General features: G+C 40.4%; 1 protein-coding gene across 2 annotated transcripts in view; it reads right to left on the bottom strand.

Annotated features, from left to right (window-relative positions):
* Window positions 1-22: 22 nt before the first annotated feature.
* Window positions 23-15,698, bottom strand: part of yes1 (YES proto-oncogene 1, Src family tyrosine kinase) — a 40,856-nt gene continuing 25,180 nt past the window's right edge. For both annotated transcript variants that reach the window (XM_083889360.1, XM_083889361.1), the window contains exons 8-12: window positions 9,205-9,384; window positions 7,446-7,522; window positions 6,180-6,333; window positions 4,821-4,952; window positions 23-1,661 (exon numbers count right to left, since the gene is read on the bottom strand). In XM_083889360.1, coding sequence (XP_083745486.1) covers window positions 1,453-1,661; window positions 4,821-4,952; window positions 6,180-6,333; window positions 7,446-7,522; window positions 9,205-9,384 — 752 coding nt within the window. In that variant the 3' untranslated portion in view covers window positions 23-1,452. The remainder of the gene's footprint in view (window positions 1,662-4,820; window positions 4,953-6,179; window positions 6,334-7,445; window positions 7,523-9,204; window positions 9,385-15,698) is intronic.

Raw genomic sequence — 15,698 nt, 5'->3', positions numbered from 1 at the left:
TTATTAGTTATCATTCTCCGTAATTTCATTTTTTTTTTAATACCTCCCCACTAGTTCAAGTCCTGTCTTTAGGAACAATCACATATTAGGTTCTTGTGAGTGACAAAATAAAGTGTTCACATCTTTGCCCAGTCTTTGAGTCGTCTTATCACACACACATACACATTTGAACAGACTGAGGAAGTCCCTCTACAAAAGTGATGACTGGATCACTGAAAATGCACCAACGCTTCTGGATCCGTGTGTGCACGGTGCTTTGTTTTGTCTGCTACTACTTTTTTTTCCTTCCAGAAGTGATCCATCGTTTCCACCGCTGGGAAATAAAATGAGGAAACAATAAATGTGGATCAGCAAACGTCATTGGGTGGCTTTGCATAGTTGCATTCACACATAAAAGAAAGTTTGTTATTTGCACTTTGGCTTTGGATAAAATTCCCATCAGCAGACACTGATGTTGTTTTTAGTGCATAGCTGGTGGGATTTTACTGACAGGAAGTTACAGAAACAACAGCTGCATTCAAGAGTGACAACAATGTTATTCTTTTAACAGCAACAGGTCGATTCCAGACGGAAATCTACTCGATCTTTTCACAGCTGAAGAGTCCATTTAAAAAAACAAACAAACAAAAACAATTATAAAATACTAAACAAGGAAATTGCATCGGTGAAATATCAAAATACGTCTTATGATTTCAAATCCCCGTTTCAATGAGAAAAAAAAAGTAAAAGCAATACATACGTTGATGTGATCTGCCATCCGAGCGACTGTGTTAAAATAAAGATCACGCAAATCACTTCTGATTTTTCTCATTTGTCCACCTGATCGCACCTGCTAAAAATAGACTTTCTCCACATACATTGTGTGAACCCCTGGTTCCGTCCGAGTACATTCTTACATCCACATACAGCGACGCCGCTTCAGCTTACCCTTCTCTGTCAAATCTTTACAGTCACGGCACATGCATCACAATTCAACCACAGTTGTTGGTCACTTTAAAAAAACATCACACTCATCGACATACATTCAAAACCAAATCCATGTACGTACATATTAAAAAAATGATCTCGACTCCACTATTAATTAACGGTCTTTGTAAAATTAAAATAAAAGGGGGAGACTGGAGCATATATTGCAAATATATAATTTGTTTAAAAGGTAAAAAACTGTGCATCTGCATGTATATTTGAATTAAAGGAGAAGGTAACACACACACAAAGCACATTTGGACACAAGTATTTGGTCCCCAGATTCACAAGGGACAAAACCTCGACTTCAGAATTTTTTTTTCCTTGCATGTGTAAGTATGCCAGTGTGGTCATGGGCACCACAACCTCGCTCTCTGCAGCTTCAGCAAAGCACTGGCAGCCTTTTTCAATCCTCTCTCGTCCCCTTTTTTATTTGCTCTGCTGATGCACTGCTCCGCTGTGGCAAGAGTCCGCCCCTGAATCCAACTAGAGGTTGTCCCCCGGTTGGTACTGCGGCTCTGTGGCCGTGAAGTAGTCTTCTAAAAAGGACTGGATGTACTCGAATGTGGGCCTCTCGTCTGGCTCCTTCTTCCAGCACTGCCTCATCATGTCATGAAGAGAATCGGGGCAGCCTTGAGGGCAGGGCATGCGGTACCCTCGCTCTACCTGCTCAAGAACCTCTCGATTCACCATACCTGGAGATAGAAACAAAATCAAAACAAATGTGATGAAAATTGACTGCAAAGACTTATGGAGTTAAAAAAAGAGAGCCCTACAAAAGGCGAAATATCACAAATATCTTTCAATCAGCAGTCGCATCCAAATACATGTTCAACACCTGTTGTAACTAGAGAAAGCACTCATCACTGTCAAACCTCATTAGTTTCTCTCAGGTTCAATAGAGTATAATCAAGAGTTGAACCATATCGAGATGACGACCAAATAACCGAAAATCTAATCTAAGTCTCACCATTACAGGCAGAGCGACAAGCATGGCAAACAAAACATAACCAACTCTGGTTGTTCTGTATTTTATGAGCAAACTAAAGGCAAATAGATTGTAAAAAAAACAAAAAAACAAAAACTGAAACAACCCAGTGTTTCTGCCTGAGGCATCATTTGTCTGACAGTAGAAGAATATGGCCACGCAATTATTGTGATAAAGAAGAAAACAAAAAAGCTCAACCTTGATGGACATTGTGTCATTATTTCCTGGAAAACTTGTAGTCAATTATGATGTTCACAGGAGAAACAGTTTGTCGGAAAAAAATTGGGATCAAAAGTTAAAAGGACTCAAGCAGACATTTCTTTGAATAAAAGTCTGCAGTTCCTAATAAGGATGTCGTGATAGCACTTTTTTGTGGCCAATTAGATGCCGAATGCCGATATCACATTTTTTTTGTCAATATAGCCTGATATAGTCTTCTAACCAGCTAAACTATGAACATTTGTGCTGATGCATTTACCACCGAGCTGAGAGCAACCATTTCCAAAACATACAGCTCCATCTAGACGTGAGTCGACACAATCAGCTTGAATGTTTACTGTGGTATTGAATACATGGCTAAAGTTTGCTGCAATATCATCCCCAAGGTCTGAGCTGTTTTTGATGACTCAGGAATCACTCAGGTTGAGTGCAGTGTTGATTGACATGACTCATCCCTCTCGAGGTCAGTTGCGTTCACTGTGATATGATGGCAGAGGAAAGTGCAATCACAATACTTGATATTCACCATAATATACTGTCAAACAGTACAATCACAGTCTCACACTGTTCCATGCCAGGTTCCAGCTCACTCACGTCCTCGTCGAAGGATGTCGGCGTTCTCCCTGGGGAACCACTTTTGTTTGCCAAGATGGCTAACTATCGTGACCCAACAGCAAATGCAGTGCATAATGGAGCAGCTAATTTGCTGAATTGGTGAACAAATCATTTGTAATATGGGTTACTTAATTAAAACTGTGGAACTATGCAGGATTTTTACCCTAATGTAACAGCTTCTCGTTACGGGGAGATTGGGGGCTGTCTCCTCTCCCCCTACTGTCTATTAGAGGAACACCAGCCTTGCAAGTACAGGGCCACCAACCCTGAGGAGACAGATACACACACACACCCTAGGCCAGGTACTGGCTATACGATCAAGGCAGCGATGGCATTATTTTAGAAGTTCTTAATGGCAGAGCCGGCGAAAAAGAGGCCCAGAAAACTGTCAGAAGAAGCGAGGAAGAGGAAACGACTGGCGACGTGAATGGACAAGGTTTGTGTACGCTGACTCCGTTTTAAATAAAAGCAAATGTCCAGGAGAGTGGAAGGGCAGGGGAGGTAGACAATGGATGGCTGTTTACAGAGGTGTCAGAAAAATATGAATTATAAGAGCGCCGAGTGAAAAAGCAACCAGACTTGCAAAGTGCTGCTTTAAACTAAATTAAAAATTCTAAAAATTTGTTTGGGGACCTAAAAAAATTCAAATGACCCATATGAAGGTCCCGACCCAGTGTTTGGAAACCACTACTTTAATGTATCTTTCCTATGTTCAGTGAGGTAATATTTGTTCAAGCCAAAATGTGTTTCAAAATATAATTTTAGACTAATTATTATTACACATCTTTTTAATTAAAATGAGAATGATGATGTAAAAATTACCATTGATATCGCGAATCATATCACAATCGCATTTCCTGTCAAAATAATCACAATCAGATATTTATTCAAAACCTGATCCAGTCTGATTTCAATTTTTTCTGATATCCCGTCTGTAACTTTGGCTAGTATCTTATATTTTAGTTCATCCCTCATTCCTATGGACAACATTTGTGCATGATTTTGTAAAAGCCAAAAAGAAGACAATTACTGTTAATATCTGATGGGAAATCACCATCAGCTGCAGTCACTTCAAACAAAAAGGGAAGAGAATCTCATCTCGTCACTTCCCGTCGTGGGTTTGTTCCCAAGATGGGAGGACAGTGATCCTGAACCCTGTGACACCGAAACAGCTCCACAGAGAACTTAGCTGTGGCTAAAAGAGGTTATGACACACAGTCAGGGTCATGATCACAGCCACAGCCCCCAACACTCCTTCTCCCCCCCTCCAACTCCGTTACTCTCTCACTGTGGGAGAGTAGGGATCAGATTATCTCACACTCGGAGAGAGAGGAAAGGCCCGCGGCAACTGCTGCAAAGCCGGGATATGACGGTGTCGAATGCTGAGGTTGTTGACGTGATTTATGTCTTAGGGTCTGAGATGCTCAGCCTTACATGCCTGTCATACACAAGAGTGTGTGTAGATGTCTATATATACACACAGACTGAAATAGAATATAACAGATGCTACCTGCTTCTTCACTATCAAGCAATGGAACCAAAATAGAACTCGGGAACACAGCAGGACCAGAGTCACAAATGCCCCATGAGTCATACAACGGTTTTGAGGGAAGAAACGAAGGGGTTCAGTCCTCAGGATCCTCTGTGGTGAATTAATTAGACTGAACGGTTTGCAGGCCATTGGAGCCAGATGGTCATCTGCAAGAGTTGGTGGTTAAGTCTGCCATATGCCGCAGTCTGTAATCAGTGCCAGTCACACTCCATTGACAGCAGCCGCAATGCAGTACTGTGTACAGACAGCAGGGGGCAGAGGGAGAAAGGGAGGGAGAGGGGGTACTTTCCTATGTGCTGATAAATCATTAGACATCTGCTCTGACTCACATCATCTACAGCGTCATGCTAAACTGATCCTATAGAAAAAGAGAATGAATCATTCCTTTTTATGGCGAGAGAAACTCGAAGGTTCTCAATTCACGTTCGTCAGCAGCAACGTCATCTAGATAGTGAAGGAAACACGAGCTCTGATCCTTACCTGGGTATGGTACTCTGCCTTTCGTCACCAGTTCAGTCAGTAGTATACCAAACGACCAGACATCTGATTTGATGGTAAAGCGGCCGTAAAGAGCGGCTTCAGGAGCCGTCCACTTGATGGGGAATTTAGCACCTACAAGATGAAAAGAAAGAGTCCAGGAGAAGAATATGTATCAGAGATGATTGCTCCAAGACAGCTAAGAAAGCTCCGCTTCCTCTAAAATGGTGTTGTATTTAAATTTCATTACTAAAAGTGTGGTAGAACGCAATAATCTATATGACTAGTTTTTTCAGAATCAGCTGCTTATCACAGATGGTCTGTCACCATTTTCTTCTCATTCATTCCGTCGCAGTACAGCACATTAAACCCAGTGGAAGCAGACAGCAGAATTTATGTAAGAATTCATGTATAAATAACTGGGCCCAAAATGAGCTTCCTGTCCTTCAAAGACCAGCAACCGTCACTGATATTTATCAAAATGATAGTCTGCAAATTATTACTTTTTTCCTCACAAATCAGCCAGCCGACTCTGGAGCAGCTACTCCGCTTTTGATATTACAACCACACACATCGTTTCAGGCAAAACATGTTCAGTTGTTTAACCTATTGATGAACCCACTCATCAATCAAGATCAGAAAGGTGTCGGTGTGTACTTCAGGCTCAAGTGAGGATCAAATGTTTGGAACTAAAAGGGACAAAACATGGTTTGGCTATTAACACTCGTTCATGTCTGTGGAGACACAGAGTGATGCAATTTGCTTCACGACTGAGGGAGGAAAGGTGAAATCATAACAAGAATCAATCACAGTTCTCTGAAACATGGGGGAGGTAACGAGATACCGAAACAAAAGTAGAACGAGAACCTAGAGCGGTCCTTTCAGAAAGCTCTGAAGGAGGCACACTTGAGCTTTAAGTCCAATAAATAAATCTTAAAATCACATTAATTTCCCAGCCAACAGTCCACACTCCAACTATATTCCATGTCCTTAGCCAGGGGCTGCCAAGGGCCTGTATTTGGTCTGTAAGGGGAGTTGGGTTTAAGTGCTGGTGTGTAATAAAGATGGGTTAATTTCATGATCACTAATTAGTGTGTGTGTGTGTGTGTGTGTGTGCAATTATAAACAATTCAACTCTAATACCTTTCTAAGATCACGTAAAATATGAATAAGAATAACCAGTCGATCCATGGCTAGATGAGCACTGAAGATAAAAGGCTCCAGGGTGTAACTATGCAGAATAAATATATACAGTGTACCAAACTTGGGAACTAAAAACTAATTTGGTCAAATCAGTGCTCTATCTGGAATTACATTACATTCTATTTTATTTAACTAGTGTTAACACACACACACACACACCTTGTCTTGCAGTGTACTCGTTGTCCTCAATGAGCCGAGCCAGGCCAAAGTCTGCGATCTTACACACGAGGTTGTCAGCCACCAGAATGTTGGCAGCTCTCAGGTCTCTGTGGATGTAGTTCATCCTCTCAATGAACGCCATACCGTCAGCAATCTGGGACCAAAGAAGACACAACAGACAATTTGAACAATCGGATGAATCTTTGACACTTGTGTCCAACACCTCCTCACATTGGCTGCCAACTTCGTCAGAGGTGCTTCGGGCTTTCAGCTCGCCTCGGTCTAAAGGCCACATTATACTTCTCCGACTGCGTATGCGTTATCAGTCTGCGTCACCACGGAGACGCCTCGAGCATTTATAATTCTGCGTCGTGGTGACGGACACTCGCTGCAATTTCCCGCCCGATCAGTAGGGGTCGCTGCGCAAGGTTGTTGTGCTTCTGGCTACAGTGAGCAATGGCGTCCGAGAAAGAAAGAGAGAGAATGACTGTTGTTGTTGAAACAGTGGCCGTTTCTCACTTTTCTGTGTGACGGAACGCAGTTTTAAGATAATTTGAGGCGAGAAATTGGCCATTTAGGGTCTAAACATGTGCTGTGTGTGTTAAGATATGACGTATTTATAGTTCGACAGCGGCGTTATCGGCGGGGATCAGCTCCGCCTCTGTCAGGACGCCCGGAGCGCACTGAGAGCCGGCACAGAGCAGCTTCGCTCAGCCTGTCCTGAGGACCAATCGCAGTTCTTGCCGTCTCCGTTGTCCCTTGACGGAGTGACGGACACTTAAAAAATATTTTGTGCAGACGGAGACGACGCAGAGGCTCTTCGACAGTCTCTGCGTCGACGCAGAGTCTCTACGTAGCCTACGCAGAGCACTTTACGCAGAAGTATAAATTGGGCTTAATTCTAAAACACTTTTCCACTCTGCTGAGTGAGGAGAAGGAGGGAAGCCCACCGAGCATGGAGAGGTGAATTAAGAGTAGATCACAGTAGGCGACTGAAGCAGTGAGCTTAAGTGGCCTCTGATGAGCAGTGTTTAAGTGCTACAGGCAGTTAAGTGATGGAGAACGAGTGCAGGCACATTCAGCTGCGAGGGAGAACAGGGACAGAGGGGAGAGAGATGTCAAGTTGGATATTAAATAAATATGACGGCCAGATGGAGAACAAACTGAAACCCTGTTTCACAGGGACTGAAACTATGAGACTCATTTACATCTACACTCAGACAGGGAACTCCATTACAGTACAATAAAGCTGAGTGTTAACCCTACCTGTGAAGCCATGTCCACCAGCTGAGGCAGTTTCAGATATTTACCATCTCCCTCCTTCAGAAAGTCAAGTAAACTACCTGTCAAGAGTTAAGAAGACGACTGTCAAGCAGAGTCAATGCATCTGGATAATTAATGTACATCTAAGATTAAACATGACACACAATAGACTGCAGCATCACAAACCAAAAAAAAACATGGCAGTGAACTGAAGATCAAGTTCAGATCGTCTTGTACTTAAAGCTGCGGTACGTAAACAAGTGGTTTCGTGTTTTTGTTGATGTTGTTATAATTATTATTATTATGCTATGCTGTTTGGTTTTCATAAACGGAAACATACACCCTTCATTTACACTGCTGAGCATTAGTTTTAAAATGGGACTTTCAGCTACTTAAATATGAATATTCTCTGGGGATTTTTGCTCCATACAACAAATAAATCATTATAACTAGCCTACGCTGTCGGGGGCCGACAGCAAAGGGGTATATCCGCGAACTTGTCCAATCCTCAACTTTCCAATATACCCAAAGTATACGCACTCGCACCTGCCACTAACTGTTTTAATTAATTATTAATAAATTCAACAAAATAACTGTTAAATATTATGATATAATGCTGACTACACTTTATACATGTTCAAAGTATCCATATAAACTTGATATTGAACACAGAATACCTGAACTCATAAATTTCTCTCTAGTTTTTAATAAAACTAGTTAACCTATTATACCTTGTTAAATATTATGAATATTAAAATGCTAACCACACCTGCCATATCTTCAAAGTGTCCAAATTTCATGAAAAAGCATACACTATGTTTATTAAATTTCATGAAAAAGCATACAATATGTTCAAACTTTCCATTCAATGCACTCATAAAGAAATGGAGGCTTAACTATTTTTTATATTATAATTAATAAATGTATATTATAATGTAATAAATGTTATGAATAAGTGCTAAATAAACCCATGATATGTGTCCAAATGAGCTCAATAATAAAGAAAAATGCCTTAACTATTCTTTCTGTGTTCACTAATAAGTTAACCAGTTAACTTATTATGTAACTATTACCAATCATAGCCAAAGTAATAATGATTGTACTTGTGAATAGTTGTTACATGAATCATTGTACAACATTTGAAGGCAATATCTCCATCAGTCTGGAAGATAAAGCCGAAAAATTTTTTTTTAGCATAATAAATTAATTAATTTACTAATTAATAATACAGCTACAAAGATAGGGATAATTCTCAGGTGGTATGTGATGCCCATGCAAAATTTGAAGCCAATACCTGCAATACTTTGGAAGATACAGGCGAAAATATGTTTTTTATAAAATTAATTAATCAATTAACTAATTAATCATAATCATCTACAGGGGGTATGTGATCCATAAAAAAAATAAGAAAATTTAATCTCAAACGCCTTTCCAGTTATCATTTCTCGCGGATATAATTAAATAATTTTATTTAATAATTTAAATTGACTAATTGATAATAATGAACAAATTAGGTCATTATGAAAAAAAATGGTATTTGCAGCCCCAGTTCTAATAGTTGTTATTAAAAAATGAGATCACTGAAGGCTACAAGTTGTTCATGATATCTACAAATATCTGGTGACTGGATACATCACCATCTGGAGAATTAAGCAGATTAGCTTCACATCAATATATCAATATATTACACATTAGTATATTACACAGTACCTAAATTATTGAAATGTGGCAATGTTTAAGGGGAATGTTGGTCTGTTCTTACCTTTTCCCATGAACTCAGTCACGATGTAGATGGGTTCCTCAGAGACCACCGCATAGAGAGGCACCAGCTTATCGTGTCGGAGTTTCTTCATGATCTGAGCCTCCTGTAGAAAAGCCTCTGGAGACATGGTGCCGGGTTTTAGTGTCTTAATCGCCACCTTGGTAGTGCCATTCCATGTGCCTGAGTAAATAAGAAAACAAGATCAAATCAAGTTGTTATTGATTTTGAAAAATGAAGTGCTTAGTGTGAAATATGTTACTTGATGTTGGAGAGCAGAGTGGAATCATGGGAATTGTTGTTGCGTAGAATTTTGAATGGGGGACGTAAAGGTCATGTATGAAGCTGCTGCTTTACATTGAACTAATGTAACATTATTACTACATTTTAGTTAAAAGCTGCAAGAGCCTCCTCCTGTTGTCAGTGATTATATAATATTCCAGGAAGTGTGTATTCCATAAGATTAGAAATATTGAAATCATTAATAAAGTATTTTAAACTGTGACTTTTGTGGTAGTGATGATGGTGATGTGCAGGTTGATTTTATTTCAACAGATTACAGGTCAATTCGAACTGTGTTTTTTGGTTCCCCTGTGCATTTGCCCTTTATGGGGAAAACACATGGCAATGAGTAGACATGATCCAATAGCAGCAAATACACACAACAAAATAAAAACAAAACTGACTAAGTAGCCTGGCTAAGGCTTTGCCTCAGATGTTATAGCAGAGTGAGTTAAGTGGACGACTTACTGGGAACATTTTGGCTAATGTAAGTAAAACTATTCAACAAAAGATATAACATAAGAAATGTTGCATATAATACGCAATATGGACAAAAGTATTGGGACACCTGATCATTACACCAACGGGGACTGTAATGACATTCAAATACATATACAGTACTTTAATGTGGGGACGGTCCCCTTTTGCAGCTATAACAGCTTCCACTCTTCTTGGAAGACTGTGTTTCTATGGGAATGTGTGCCATTCATTCTGTGAAGCATTTATGAGGCCAGGCACTGATGTCTTTATAGTCCTTGTGTTGTGCGCTGGGGAACACTGGTGTTGGAATAGAAAAGGGCCTTCCTCAAACTGTTGCAACAAAGTTGGACACATAGCGTTGTCCAAAATGTCTTCACTGGAAATAAGGGGTCTAGTCCAAAGCCTGAAACAAAATTAATAATTAACATGTGGCCAAATACTTTTGTCCATGTAGTGTATAATCAAATCTTCCATTAATTTAAGTGAAATATTAATCCTAATATCAACCATCATACTAGTATTTAAAGTATTGTTCCCCTGTGTAAAGATCAGCCCAGGGGAGAGGAGAGGGAGAGAGAGAGAGCGAGAGAGAGAGAACATGACAGTTTAAATAATCAGCCACTTCCTGGTTGGAAGCCACTCACTCACACCCTGCTTAAATACAAAGTGCTGAGCCAGGAGATCAACTGCTTCATGACCTTCATGAATGGATCACACTCGACAAAACTCTTCTCACAGACACACTACCACACAAACCGAAGAACTAAATAGGGCAAAGGCATTTAACGATGATGATTAAAATAATGATAATGAGTTGGGGAGGACATAGCAGAGCAATGCAGAACACAATAGGCCAACACGACCTATACTATGGGGAGAGGAGAAGTAGAGGAGCAAGAAAATGGATTTTCAGTGCAGAGAGAGACGGCGACAGAGAGGGATTCCTGGGATTGCACAGTGTAAGCTTGCAGGTCGAGGCTTGCTCCAGGCCAGGCTTAATAAAAGAGGGAGAGATGAAAGAGGAGAGTCGTGTTCGCCGAGAGGCCCCCGTCTCACACACAGCCCCAAGAACTGGAGTGTAGGAGTTGACCTGTGATTACTGACCTCTCTCTCTCTCTCTCTCTCTCCCTCTCTATCAAACCAAATCATCGTTTACATCAGTGTGTGGGCCAGAGTGGCAGCAAGGCGAGCTCACTTCCACTCCATTTCACTAAAACGTGACTCATTCCTCTAACTCGCTCACTTCTGCTATGCATTTTATATACTCCTGGATTGTTTTAAATTAAATATACATTAGTTACAAATAATGGACAGTGGATACTTGTTTCTGAATGTAAGCATTATTGGCCGTGTGTGTGTGTATGTGTGTGTATACTGTAGTGTGTATACGCACTTGTTTTTGGTCTTTACTAATTCATGCATTTGTGGCAAATATCAATATGTATGCATGCATTCATTCATGCTGCTAATGTAGGATGTAAAATGGATATTGGAGGTCAGAGACTATTACCCATATCCCATATGTATCTTAGAGCAGCTCCTTCTAACATTTGTCATCTCATGTTAAACACCCATACAGCTTCCATACATTACATGTTGCCCACATCATTCAACCTACACTAATGGCACTTTTCCATTATACAGTTCTAGCACTACTCTACTCCACTTGGTTTGGTATCAGGTACGTCATTTTCCATTACCTCATAGTGCGTCCTAAATGCCGATGGGGTTGTCGGCAACACAAACACACAAATTAGTGACTGTCAAAGCAGCCGTTTTCAGTGCAACTCAATCATTAGACTCAGCTCATTAAAAAGATTTGTTCACAGAATCTTTCAGTACTTCCTTCGGAGCAGAGACTCAGTCACTGAACTGAAATACGGCTGAATGGGTTGTGATTTGATTAGTTATTGCTGGCTTTCAGCAGTGATGTCACTAGATGCACCAGACTCCTCTGTTAAAGATCAGATTTTAGACATTTCCTTGCTAAATAGAGAGATTAATGCATGCTTACATGATTTTAACTCGTTTTAACTGATCTACAGTTCATCATTGTTTGCTTTGATTCTTGTGTTGGATGTCGCGCTCATGACTCTTCCAGTGACGACACTCTCTGACCAATCAGTGGCCGGCAGTCTGTCGACTTCACATTTTAGTATCGTCTCAGCTCATTTGGAACCTCAGAGCAGGTACTAAAGGTGAGTCAAGTAGAGCAGAGTAGAACTGTATAATGGAAAGGCACCATATACGGACAAGCGTATTTTTACTTTTCTATTCCAACATGATTGTGTCCCGGTGAATAAAGCAAGGACTATAAAGACATTGTTTTACTTTTTGGTGTGGAAGAACTTGACTGACGTTGACTGTAAAAACATAGTCTGAGGCTGAGAGTCGAGTAACTGTGTTTATACTGTTGTAAAAGTGCAATGGAAATAGAATTGATGACTGCACAGCCAATGGGACCTTTAGCTGGGCAGCCATTTTGTCAGGTCACAGCTGGAAAACTGCAGGTGTTAATAATTAAGTCAGTAATGGCTGTGTTCAGTTTAGGACACATGCTGGTTGACTGTCACACTGTCCTGGCTTTTATGAGCTGAACAGAGCCCTTGTTAATGTGATTAATAACATCTGTGTTTTCTCTGATCAAACATGTCAAAATGGCTGCTATGCAAAAGGGCACATTCGATTCTTAATGTGATTATTTTGCGAATACTGAAGACTCAAGATTCAGCTGCTATATTAATGGACAAACAAATGTTTTATTATATCTTAGTGAGAACACATCATACATAAAATGCATTCCTATCTTCAACAAAGTGTAAGTAAGTGCCTAACCCCTTACTGTAACCCAGTCCTAACCCCCAACTCTAAAACCAGGTCTTAACCTTGAAAAAGGCCTTTAAAGCTGTGGGGCCAAGACACAATGACCTCACAAAGATAGATTTGTACAAACATGCAAACACATAGATACAAGGCATATGGGGACAGGACGACAGCTAATTGAATCTACAAATCAAAACAGTTTTATAAAACCGTTTATTATTTAAAAATAAAAATGGGGGGTTGTCACACTGTTTGGCCTGCGGTCAGGGTTGCGGTACTTAGTTTGGTATTTAAAAAAAAAAAAAAAAGGCAGCAGAGAAAAATGTGGACAGTGTGCACAGTAGCTACACGCCCTCAGCCTACAGGAATATTTGCATTTGGGTAATAACATGTGTGTCATTACATGCGTTTACCTTTCAAGTGACCTCTGGGGTCTGTTTCACAAAGCAGGTTCAACAAACTCTGAGTCTAACCCTGAACTCTGAGTTGATCTACTCTGAGATAGGAAACTGTTCCACAACAGCCAATTTAGTTAGAGTTAGTTTGTTCAACTCGGAGTAGTTTCACCTGGAGTTAAGCGCGTGCACCACGAGTATAAAAAGACAGCATCAATGGAGCCCCGTTTCGACGAGTCACCATGGCAACGGGGAAGCGGAGTGTGATGTTCTTCACTCCACTGGAGTTGGAAATATTAATGTGCTCATACGGTTAGTTTGAGCAGGTTTTTGAAGGAAGTGTGGGAGAACATTGTTGCTCAGGTCAATGCGTATGTTTAAATGTCATCCTTTGCAATCACAATAATATTACATATTGAGTGGTAGCTTATTAATTTATTTCATTTATGTGTAATTCGGCAGGGGAGAAGCACACTTGGCAGCAGTTTAAGATGAAACAAAAACATTGTTCAAACAGGTAAGACCTCGCCATACCTCATTTTGATCGTGTTTTACCTAAAGTAAATATTAAGTGGCTGTTTGACTGTACAGTTGTTTTATCCCCAACATAAATGACTTCTCATTCTTTATATCATGTTCAAGTGCTCTGCATCTCCGACGTTGCAAAAAAAAAACGCAGCGCAACACACAATATCTGCTGGGACGTGAGCGCATGACTTTAGTTGGTTATGTTGGAAATGTAAGGACGGATTAGGTTGAGCTTGTAAATGATGGACTGTGATGTGAAACGGTACCGCTCAAAAAGAAGAGAAGTGTCTGGAAATGTAAGAACATCTATGCGCAGTCTGATAATCATCTCTCGACGAATATTTAATTCTCTGCGCAGTAATGCTGCACCTTCATCCACAGGTTCATTGTCAAAGGGACATGTCATGGTAGTGAAAATATTCGCCACCTAATATAACTTCTAATGTAGGCGGCAGAAAAGATGGCAGAACTATACTATGCCAAAACGTGCCTGCTGACTGAATGAATGAGGAAATAAAATAAAATACCCGACCAGGTTAGGTTCAAAGAGCATGTTACCATGGTAACTGACCAAGAGCTTAAGTTACCTCTCTCTGTGAAACAGGCTAGAGTTACTCCTCTTTCTCTGGTTTGACTTACCTCCCTTTGTGAAACGGAAAACAGAGTTTCCCTCATTTCAGGGTTAACAGACTCAGAGTTTTCACTAAATCTGCTTTGTGAAACGGACCCCTGGTCAACAAACTCTGAGTCTAACCCTGAACTCTGAGTCGATCTACTCTGAGATAGGAAACTGAGTTTTCGGTTTCAGAACAGCGGATTTGAGTTAGTTTGTTCAACTCGGAGTAGTTTCAACTCGAGTTAAGCGCGTGCACCACAAGTATAAAAAGACAGCATGAATGGAGCCCCGTTTCGACGAGTCACCATGACAACGGGGAAGCGGATGGTGACGTTCTTCACCCCAGTGGAGTTGGAAAATATTAATGCGTGAGTTTGAGCAAGTTTTTAGAAGGAAGTGTAACAGCAGCAAAAGAGAGGGAGACAACGTCTGAGAACACTGCTGCTGATGCGGAAGTTTAAATGTCGTCCTTTGCACAATCACAATAATATTACAGGGGGAAACTGCTTGAGTTGTAGACTATTAATTTATTTATTTAGGTGTAATCCCGCGGGGGAGAAGCGCACTTGGCAGCAGTTTAATATGAAACATTAAAACATTGTTCAAACAGGTAAAACCTCGGTATAATCTCATGGATTACCTCATTTTGATCATGTTTTACATAAAGTAAATATGAAGTGGCTGTTTGATTGTACAGTTGTTTTATAATCACACATAAATGACTTCTCATTCTTTATATCACGTTCAAGTGCTCTGCATCTATGACGTTGTATAAAAGAAAAAATTGTAAATTTGTAAGTAAAATTTTTTGTTTTTTTAAACCGCAGCGCAACACACAATTTCTGCTGTGATGTGAGAGCGTGACTCCGGTTGTTAGTGTTGAAATGTAAGGACGGATTAGGTTGTGTATGTAAATGATGAACTGTGACGTGAAACAGTTCCACTCAAAAAGAGAAGTGTCTGGAAATGTAAGAACATCTATGAGGTCTGATAATCATCTCCTGACGAATATTTAATTCTCTGAGCAGTAATGCTGCACCTTCATCCACGGGATCACTGTCAAAAGCACATGGTTGTGAAAATAGTCTCCACCTAATATAACTAATGTAGACGCGGAACAGACGCAGAACTATACTACGCCAAAACTCTGCTGACTGAATGAATGAGGAAATCAAATACCATGTGTGTCTGAAAGAGGGCGGAGACAGAGAGAAACTCAAGGTTTGCGGAGAAAAACCTGGTCCCGACCAGGTTAGTTTCAAAGAGCATGTTACCATGGTAACTGACCGAGAGCTTAAGTTACCTCTCTCTGTGAAACAGGCTAGAGTTACTCCTCTTTCTCTGGTTTGACTTACCTCCCTTTGTGAAACGGA

The sequence above is a fragment of the Microchirus variegatus genome (assembly GCF_963457635.1).
Source record: "Microchirus variegatus genome assembly, chromosome: 5".
In the NCBI taxonomy this organism is placed as follows: domain Eukaryota; kingdom Metazoa; phylum Chordata; class Actinopteri; order Pleuronectiformes; family Soleidae; genus Microchirus; species Microchirus variegatus.
Note: the sequence above shows the minus strand (reverse complement) of the source record. Positions and strands in the feature narration are given on the sequence as shown.